The sequence below is a fragment of the Misgurnus anguillicaudatus genome, chromosome 24 (assembly GCF_027580225.2).
Source record: "Misgurnus anguillicaudatus chromosome 24, ASM2758022v2, whole genome shotgun sequence".
Lineage (NCBI taxonomy): Eukaryota > Metazoa > Chordata > Actinopteri > Cypriniformes > Cobitidae > Misgurnus > Misgurnus anguillicaudatus.
In genome coordinates this window covers 19,405,516-19,416,128 of record NC_073360.2, presented here as the reverse complement: position 1 = coordinate 19,416,128, position 10,613 = coordinate 19,405,516, and the positions used below count along the sequence as shown (strand labels likewise).

Here is a 10,613-nt window from a genome sequence, read left to right as displayed (position 1 = left end):
CGCTTTTTTCCAATAAATAGAAAGCGCATAATCATTTGTCCCCGTATATATGAAACAAAAGAGGTGTCAAGGTTCAAAAAAGAAAAAACAGCTAAACCCCAGAACTACAGGCTATTATGACAGACTTAAAATGTAATTTCCGGCGCTTGAATACACTGTGCTAGTATTTTTGAATATTATGTAATGCAAATATCTTACATACTGTGCCCTAGAACACAAGAATATAGCAACTCAAAAAAAGCTATTCTTCCCCAACAGAGAATATAAATTAGCCTACTTGAGCACTGTGACAACATACAATTTTTTATATATTGGCCTGACGTCAATCTGTAACGTTGGGGTTAACCTCAAAACCCAATGTTGGCCTTATGTCAAGCTGTTACATTGGTTATGCATCATAAACCAAAGCTGTGAATTTCCGTGGGATAGTCACAGAATTTTTTGCTCATTTTCCCGTATCATTCTCACGGATCTCCGCATTTTTCTGTGGCCGCCACGGACTGTCTTTTTACGTGGCATTCTCACGGATTGGTTACTCAACTGCTTTTACCTGTTTTCAAACCATTGTCGCTTTGGTTTAGGGTTAGATTTACAATAAAATAGCATCCTTACCCAAACCCAACTATAAAATATAAAAGAATAAAGCAAAAAAAATAGTATAAACCAATACTTAAAGTGACATACTAACACAAATCTAACCCTTAACCGAAGCGACAATGGTTTGAAAATAGGAAAAAGCAGTTGAGTAACCAATCCATGAGAATGCCATGGAAAATGAGCAAGTTCTTTCTTTCTTTAATTTATATAGCACATTTTCACATGGAGTTGACTAAAGTGCTGGCAGAATAAATAACAAAATATAAAACAGGGAAACTACAGTAAAAGTGTTACACCCCAATAAAAATAACCATATATAAAACAGGTAAAGAATGAGTAGCCTACAGAGATATACAAAGAAAAAACTCTATATTAAGCTTGGCATTTGCTCTAGGTCTAGGAGGTAAAATTTCGTCAAAACCAACGTCGGCCTGACACCAAACGTCTGTCATGCGTTCCGTTTTGGTTGGAAATAAAAATCGGACTGAAGTCAAGCTCCTCTAACATAACAGACTGAAGTTAAGCTCCTCTAACATAACGGACTGAAGTCAAGCTCCTCTAACATAAGTTTTATTTATTTATAAAAAACTACAAATAGCTGTTTAAAGAACAAAGACAGCTGAAAGAAATGAAACAAAATCTCAAAATACCTATTTAGCCATGAACTCTAAACACGTATTAAGTGTTTTGTCTGATGTATGATATTGCATACTGAATTATTTATGTCTTTGTCTTCATTCTAAAATCATTTATTACTTTGTTTTTAGATATATATCGTTTTTGTTTCAATAAAGTTAAATATAGTTATTATTGCCTTTAAAATTATTTAATTTGTTGTTTGTCATTTGTAATCAGGTTTGATATAAGAAATTGCATTTCTTCATGACAAAAACCTTTTTGGTTATTTGTTATTCAGCCAAACAAGACTCAGCCAGATGCCAGTCAAGGTTCCTTTTGCTTTTGTGTTGTTGTTTGTCTATGTTTTAAAAGGTCATGTCTGTGTTTGCGTTATTAGATGATGCTGACAGAAACACTGTGCTGGAGCTGACAAGTGCGCCAGGCTCCTCCTGCCCGCAAACACACAAAACAACAAATGCTCAACGTATCACCTGTGAAATATAAAACATGCGTTACATTTCAGATTTCAAGCAATCTTTTTTATCACAGTAAAAAAGCATTGCATGGTACAATTATTCGGTTGAGATATCTTTGAACTTTGTACCATAATATACTATTTATACATTATTCGAGGGTAGCCTCGTGAATTATGAATCACGAACTGCATTGTTTCAGTTTCAATACCCTAAGCTATAAAAGAAACGCTCAGATCACAGTGAGTTAAAGCATCAAGATCTCTGGTAAGTGATCAGCATCTTATTTGCCTATTTATTGACAGGATGGATTGGTTTAACTTTTCAGTTAGCTAAAGAAAAACAAGCAAAACTTCAAAAACATTATTTTTTACAAAGAAAAGGCACCACTAGTGGTAATATTTAGAAATGATTGATTTAGGCGAAAATTGGGTATGTTAATGAATACTAAAGCTCCCTAATCTAATTTGTTCGGTATGGTTGAATCTTGAGTCTGTGTGGGAAAATATTTCTTGCTGAATAAAAGGAGACCACACATGAGAGAGGCATTACACATGCACATATTATAGCTAAAATAAAGGCAGGTTTAAGTCCTTTCCTTTGTACAAATCATATAGCCTACATGTAAGAATCGGAAGCTCCTATAATCTGTCTCAATTTGGTAGCTTTTTCATTATGAAGGTAAGCATCATTCGTTACATCGAGACATTATCTTCATGATATTTATCAATTTGTAAAGGTTAATCTAAACCAGAAGATTGTATTTCATACAAATACAATGGCATTGATATAACATCATATCAAATATTTTCAGTTTGTTTATCTTTACTGTATATATTTTCACTACACGCGTACTCATCTTTTCCTCTAGGTTTCGTTTTTCTCTGTGCGCAAGAGAAACTGCACGAGACGCTCCGGCTTTTGGCGCGCTCGATTTAAAATGCTTAAAAACTTCACAATGTGTAAATACTGTAAGTGTTGAATTGACATATCATTTTTTTATTTGTCTAAATGTTTTGTCTGAATCAGCCTGAGACATATACATCAGACACTCAGAGAAAGATGTTTCCCATTCATAAGAAAGTAAACCGAAAGTAGACATCCTAGCGTCATGTGAGGAGAATGTTCCTGTAAATGGGAAAATCCTTTTGGTTAAAAAAAAACTAGCTAGCTCTTAACAGAAGCATCTTTTGCTGCTGTGTTGTTTCTTTTTTTCCAATTTATGTGACATTAAGCTACAAACTGTTCATTTATCCTGACTAAGTCCAAACTTAATTGTATAAGAATTGTATAAATAACACCAAACAAAACTCACAAATCTTTAAGGCTACTCTGCCATTGACTCTCATAATTTATTTAACTGCTTTAAAACTCTATTCTGTTGTTTTCTACAGTACCTGCAGTGATGACCCTGCTATTGTTTTTTACATACCATGTCAGTGGAAATTCACATGATCCCCTTATCAAATGTCTACAAGACAGTGATTACGATGAACTTCTGAGGATAACAGAGGAAGGTTTGCCTCCAACCAAATCTCCTAAACATGTGATTATTGTTGGAGGAGGAGCTGCTGGACTTACCGCTGCTAAGTTTCTGGAGGATGCAGGACACAAGGTTTCAGAAATCACCTGTCAATCATTCACTTAACATAACTGTTTCATCTTCTTGTCAATGTGCAGGTCTCATTCTGTATTTAATAATTCTGCACAGACTTCATGGATATGAGTCCCTAGCTTTTCCTTACCACTTCCACGCAAGAGTTATTTAATCTGCACACTGTAAAATATTCTTTGCTGCCTTACATTTTTTTGTTTAATCAACTCAATTCATTTCAACTTACTTTTTTTATTATATATTGACAAGAGATGGAACTTATAAAATGAAGTTGACTTATTTCAGCTCTATTTATAACAACTCATCTCTTGTCAAGATAAATAATAGTACGTTGAAATTACTTGTAAATCTGAGTTGTTTTAAAGGAAAACACCACAGTTTTTCAATATTTTACTATGTTCTTACCTCAATACATACCCATCTTTTTTCAATGCATGCACTTTTAAAGCTCCCATAACACTGTTTCTGCATTTCTGATGTTAACAATCTGGAGTACCTATAAAGTAGTATTACATCCTTTATTTCTACAAAAAGTCTTTAGTTTAATCAGATTTATAAAAGAAAGATTAGCTTTACCGATTCTTTTCGATAACGTATGAAAAATAAAGAAGGAGGAGTTACTACCGCGGGAGGAGCAAGTACGAGTCACGCAACACTTTTAACAACACTGTTTAACTTATGATTCACTATGTTTGTGTCATTTATATAATATGCACACACCTATTTCCAACATAAGACAGAAGGAAAGTCCCGGTTGGGACTTTTCAATGAAATCCAGCGCATCAAACACACACGCAAAACTCTGCTGCTACCCCAGATAATAAACTATATCCATTGTTTCCATAAGGCTGCTTTCTTCTCCTTACATTCAAAAACACACTTCTTCATTCATGCCATTGTTGAGTTTTGAAATTAAACAAAGCTGTGTTTCGCGTGATGTGATGTTTGTAAGTTCTAGCGTCTCCCGCTGATTGACGGGTGGGCGGGGTTTTCCGGGGGAAGCGCCCATAAAAAAAAGTGATAAGCATAGAAACACCTGAAACGTCAGATGGACCCATAATCGAAAAAAACTTTCCGAAACTTGTACAAACGTTTAGCATGAGGAAACAACTCTATAACTGTGTAAATAAGTCAGAATGCTTGAAATACCATTGAACCACCCCCTTAATCTTTGTACAGCACTTCTTGAATGTGTTAGCATTTAGCCTAGCCCCATTCATTCCTATGGCCCCAAACAAAAGTTTTATTTTGTGCCACCATACTTACTTGTGCGACTACTCATGTAACAGTCTTTAAATAGGGAAAACATGGAAGTGTTTGGTGGCTTCTAAATTCATCCCTGACCCTGTTTGGAGCCATAGGAATGAATGGGGCTGGGCTGGATGCTGACGCACTCACGCGGCGCTGTACAAAAATTAGTGCGCGCATTGAAAAAAGTTGAGATAAGAATATAGTAAAATATTGAAAAACTGTGGTTTTCCTTTAACAAAAAAATTAAAAATGTAAGGCAGCGAAGATTTTTTTTACAAGTAAAGGTTATCAAAGAGAAATTTTAACTTCTACTTGATGCTGGTGCCAAATGACAACTTCCCAAATCTTGACATGGAAAAATGTTCCTGTATGTGTAAATTAATGGGAATTGTTGGTTATTTTCACTTTGTATTATTGCTAATAGCCTACATCTTACTTTGTTGTAACAGGTGACAATTATTGAGGCGAGTAATCGAATAGGTGGAAGAATTCTGACACACAGGGATAAAAGAGAGGGCTGGTATGCAGAGCTTGGTGCCATGAGGATCCCAAGTTTTCACAAGTAAATGTTTTGTATATCAGTCCATGAGAGTCAAATATGTGTATAAGGTAACTGTATGATAGCCAGTTTCAAGCATTGTCACATGGCTTCCTCACACAAATGCAAAAAAAAAAATGAATATAAAATAGTTTCCAGGTGTCAATCACATTCATAAACAAAATATAAAAGAACAAATTTAGAATCAGTAAAATTATGCTCATATTTAGTTGAACTATTAAATAAAAAGATGAAAGATGAAGCACAATTGGGTGAGGCTGAAATAATCCAATAAGAGTTAAACTCAAGAAAATAGCAGGATCTTAAATAAGAGAGAAAATTGTGAATCGCTCGAAACAAAAAGGCTAACTGATTTCAATCATCTTTTCTTTGAAGGATTCTTTTGAAATTTGCAGAAAAGTTGGGCTTGCAGAAAGGAAAGTTTGTACAAGAAGACAATAACACTTACTTTTTTCTTAATGGCATGCGTCACAAAGCCTACGCTGTATGGCAGAACCCAGATATTCTCAACTACTCTGTAAGTCAATGGGAGAAGGGGAAAAGTGCCAGTCAACTGTTTAACATGACATTGACTAAGGTGAGTTTAGATGGAAAAGATAATGAAGCTGTATTCTCTAGTTTGACATTTGTCCACTTTTGTTTGACAATTGTTTGTTTTTGGGGCCTGTATTAGTTAAGAGAAGATCTGAAGATAATGGGCTGTGAGAAAATGCTGTATACCTATGATTCATACTCTCTTAAGGTAGGCTGCAACATCACTTGTCATCAGATTTACTTTTCATTTACACTTAAAGGTGCAGCGTGTAATTTTTAGAAGGACCTCTTGACAGAAATGCAAAATAATATACAAACCTATATTATCAGGGGTGTATAAAGACCCTTTTATAATGAACTGTTACCTTAGAATGAGACGTTTTTATCCACATACACAGAGGGTCCCCTTACGTGGAAGTCGCCATTTTGTGCCGCCATGTTTCTACAGAAGCCCTTCCTGGACAAACTTTTTTTTACTAAGTTGTTTCAGTCAATTACATGTTTTTCTGGTGGCGGCTACCATAGCTTTCTATGCGTTTCAAAAGCGAGGGGTGAGCAGTGGACTGAGCCATTGGTTGCAATTCGCAACGTCACCACTAGATACTGCTAAAAAGTACACATTGCACCTTTAAAAGTTTGTCCAAGTATCATTACTGATGTTGTCATCTCTTTTATAAAGGAGTATTTAGTGAACGTGGGAAATTTGAGTGGAGAAGCTTTACGAATGATTGGAGATATCCTGAATGAAAACAGCTTATTCTACACAGCCTTCACTGAAATACTCTACATTTATACTGACATAAATGACAAGAACATGTAAGCCAATACAGTTAATAGCTTAAAATATTTTCCTCTAAATTTTGCTTCAAATATTTACTTAGCTGAATGTACAAGCACAATCAAATAATATTTCTTTTTTCAGATATTACGAATTCAAAGGTGGCTTTGATTCATTCCCAAATGCATTTTACACTGTGCTTAATGCCACAATCCTTCTAAAATCAAAAGTCCAGGCCATCAGCCAAACAGAGAAAGATGTGACAGTTTCATATCAAGACTGGCGTAACCCCTCGACTCTGACCAACATTACTGCTGATTATGTCTTGATGACAGCCACAGCCAAAGCAACACTCTTCATGGATTTTAAACCTCCTCTGACCTCCAAGAAGATGGAGGCGTTGCGATCTTTGCACTACGCCACCTCAACAAAAGTGGTGCTTAGTTTCAGCAAAAGGTTCTGGGAGGAGGACGGCATTAAGGGTGGGAAAAGCATCACCGATCTGCCATCACGGTTCATATACTACCCCAGCCACAGCTTTTCTGGTATACAAGGTGGGGCTTTATTAGCATCTTATACTTGTTCTGATGATGCTGCGCTCCTCCAAACTTTACCAGATGATGAACTGAAAGCCCGGGTGTTGAATGACTTGGTGAAGATCCATGGAGAACACATCCGTCATCTCTGCACAGGGGGCGTAGTGAAAAAATGGGGATTGGACCCTTACAGCCACGGTGCCTTTGCTATCTTCACTCCATTTCAGATGAGAGACAATGAACGTTTTCTGGTTCAACCTGAAGGCAGGATTTACTTTGCAGGAGAACACACAGGCAGACCTCATGGCTGGATTGAGACTGCCATGAAATCTGCTCTGAGAGCTGCAAGAGATATAAATGACAATACAAAGTAGGAAACAAATAATGTTAAATTAACAATTTACTTGAATTTTATATTAATATTGTTAAATGTCAACATACATCATGCCACAATGTGTCTAACCATGTTTATAAAGATTTGATTTTTATTTGAAATATTTTTTTAATTAATTTTTACATTTCTGAAAGGGGATTGCAGATCATTGCAAAAAAAGCCTTATTGATCAGCATTAAAATAGTATTAGCACATATTTTAGTGTTACGTTTTTGAAATACTTATATTAATCTGTTGGTAAAGTGTCTATGTCATTTTATATTTACAAGTTGACTGAATATGTTAATGTTAAAGATGTGTTTTTACATTAAGATGCTGTAAAAATTGTCATTTGGACATATATATTTTTATATGTAGCAGAATCAAACAAAATATTTAAAGATTAAAATTCATGGTATTTTGTATTTAATTTTAATTTGTGTTTTTGTAAAGTGTGTCTATATTCTTTTCTCATGCATAAGAGTTTGTATTTGCATTTATATAGCAGACGCTTTTATCCAAAACAATAAAAAAATGAGAGAGCATTTAACATTTTGATCACGTCTTTCACTGCCTGGTATCACTAGTGATGAGAGAAACCAAACTTCTCGAAGCTTCGTATCAGTTGAACCATATGCTTTGAGAGAACATTTAACATTTTCATCTGCTCAATCCTATTGCAGAAACCGGATAAACCACAACACCAAAATCTCTGTGTAAGAGGAGCTACAGTAATAGCCAACATGAAGATCAAATCTGCCTGCAGTGTATTATGACAAAAAAACATGCAAACATAACACAACTAATTTTTTTTCATTCTATTAGACTTTTTATTGTAATGCATTTATTTCATCTTAAACAGTATATGCTTATGTGTAAATAATGTTACCAAGGTTCAGCAATGTAAAGTCACTTTTATAATGCACGCAATAAAGCTAAGAAAACACGTTCAGACCTGCCTGGCATATGGTATGCATAACAAACAACATTTTTATAAGCATTGCATTTGTGTCCTCTGATAACATAAAGCCACTTTTTACAATTCCAATGCAGCTTTTGAATTTTAATTAAGATTTTTTATTATTTGTTGTCATACTGTACCTGTCAAAACTAGCATTCATTATTGCTTCAACCTTACAACCTACACCTTACCAAAATTTTAAAGATTGGAGACCATTGGAATCCTTATGACATCAAGATAAAATCATGCTAAAAATGTTTTGCCTACATCCAGTGAAATGCTAATATATTTTCATAATGTATAGACATAGGCCTACAATCTAGAATTTAGAAAGAAAAAAACTTTACACTTTACAGAACATGCTAAACATCCCATTTTGAAATGTAAAATTAACTCAATGTGTACTAGTCTGATGCTAAAGTATTGTGACAGGGGAAAATTATTTAACATAGAGAATCATTTTAAGTTTTATTTGTGACCAAAAGTAGACAGCACAATTAGCCTAATACAAATGTAATTACGTATGAAGCTGTATGTCTAAATAAATATGTATACCTTTTAATGTAGTCTTTATCTTCAACAAAGATCAAGTTGCCTGCATTCTTTCAGTTTCATATAAAATGCAAAACCCCAAACAAAACAACACTCACAGTATAAAGACGTCTGATAAATAGCCTGTGATTTGTCTATTTACAGTATAGGAAATGCTATTTCAAAAGTTACAAAAAAACAACAACTAAATCTTAGCCTAAATGTATTTGTTTAAGAAAAAAAGGCAAATTTCTAGCATATTAACTGAGTGATTAGAAATGACTGATTCTGTCGGAAATTGTTAATGAATACTAAAGCTTCCTAATCTAATTTGTTCAGTATGGATGAATCTTGAATCTGTGTGGGAAAATATTTCTTGCAGAATAAAAGGAGACCACACATGATTCACCATGTGAGAGACAGAAACGTTTTTTTTTTTGTTTTTGGCATATTGATTACCATTGACCAACCATGTTTGTACTACAGTAAACATGTAACCAATTCATTTGAGACACTGGCAATGTATCTTTTACATTTTTTGTGAACCAAAATAATTAGCATTTTAGTATTAAATTAATACAATGTGATATGTAATTTCAAACCAAAAATAATTTTTTTTTATTCATTTATTTATTATTTGTTTTACTTATTTTGCTCAGTTGGAAATACCCAACTGGTTTTATCATGTACCCATCATCTTCCTTTGCTTTCAGTTTCTTTTTTGCCCAAGAGAACCGGTGAGACACTCCTGATTTTGGCATGCTCAATAAAAAATAAACCTCAACATGTTTAATTACTGTAAGTGTCTCTGTGTTATTTTCTAATTTGTCTAAATGGTTGTCTGAAAGAGACGTACTTTATAAATCTTTTAATCAAAAATGGGGGAAAAAAGCACCAACATGTGAGAAGAAACCTTCCTCGACTAAGTACATTTAAAGAGTGTCTATTAAGCGTAAATAGTGTCCCTTGTTGGCAAATGCTTTTTACACTAGCTCTGCCCACTAATGTCTGGTTGGAACAGTAAAGTTAAAAAAAGATGTGCTAACATCAACAGCTTCAGTGGCGCAGGCAGTAAAGCAAAAACACCAAAGAAATATTTTAAACATGACTTTAACAATCTTTAAAACTTTATTTTATTGAGCCTCATGATTTATTTTACTTCTGTTGTTTTTCAAAGTACTTGCAGTGATAGCCCTGTCGTTTTTTTACATTTGGTGGAAATTCAGATGATCCCATTTTCAAATGTCTACAAGACAGTGATTATGATGAACTTCTGATGAGAATGACTTAATTATGTAAGATATGCAAATGTATAGTTATTCCGTTGGATATTATGGGTAGTTTTCACTTTGTATTGTTGCTAATACTTACTGCTGTAACAGGTGACAATTATTGAGGCGAGTAATCAAATAGGTGGAAGAATTTTGACACACAGAAAGGAGGGCTGGGATGCAGAGCTTGGTGCCATGAGGATCCCAAGTTTTCACAAGTAAATGTTTTGAATATCAGTCCATGAGAGTCAAATCACCCAATTATTCATACTTATTATATTAATCCTATAGTATACTTTTGGATGAGGCTGAAATACATCAAGTCAAAAAGTCAGAACATAGAGATAATTTGTCAGGTGCCTGTAACAGAGAAGCTTACTTGTTTTAATCATCTTTTCTTTTCAGGATTCTTGCACAAAAAAAAGTTGGGCTTGGAGAAAGGACCCTTCAGGCAGGAAGACAGTAACACATAGTATTTTTTAAATGGCCTGCTTTACAAAACCTATGCGGTACAGC

At 34.4% G+C, this 10,613-nt stretch overlaps 1 protein-coding gene across 2 annotated transcripts; it reads left to right on the top strand.

Moving 5' to 3' along the window:
- The first annotated feature begins 1,812 nt into the window (after nt 1-1,812).
- Nucleotides 1,813-8,255, top strand: il4i1 (interleukin 4 induced 1). 2 transcript variants are annotated; one of them, XM_055196398.2, is made up of 8 exons: nt 1,813-1,955; nt 2,560-2,659; nt 3,083-3,303; nt 5,004-5,116; nt 5,489-5,690; nt 5,787-5,855; nt 6,327-6,463; nt 6,570-8,254. In XM_055196398.2, the coding sequence occupies exons 2-8, from the start codon at nt 2,629-2,631 to the stop codon at nt 7,333-7,335; spliced, it is 1,539 nt and encodes a 512-aa protein (XP_055052373.2). In that variant the 5' UTR covers nt 1,813-1,955; nt 2,560-2,628; the 3' UTR covers nt 7,336-8,254. The 2 variants fall into 2 exon arrangements, with proteins under 2 accessions (XP_055052373.2, XP_055052372.2); XM_055196397.2 differs by lacking the exon at nt 1,813-1,955 and adding an exon at nt 2,347-2,369 and having other exon boundaries at nt 6,570-8,255.
- The last annotated feature ends 2,358 nt before the right edge of the window (nt 8,256-10,613 follow it).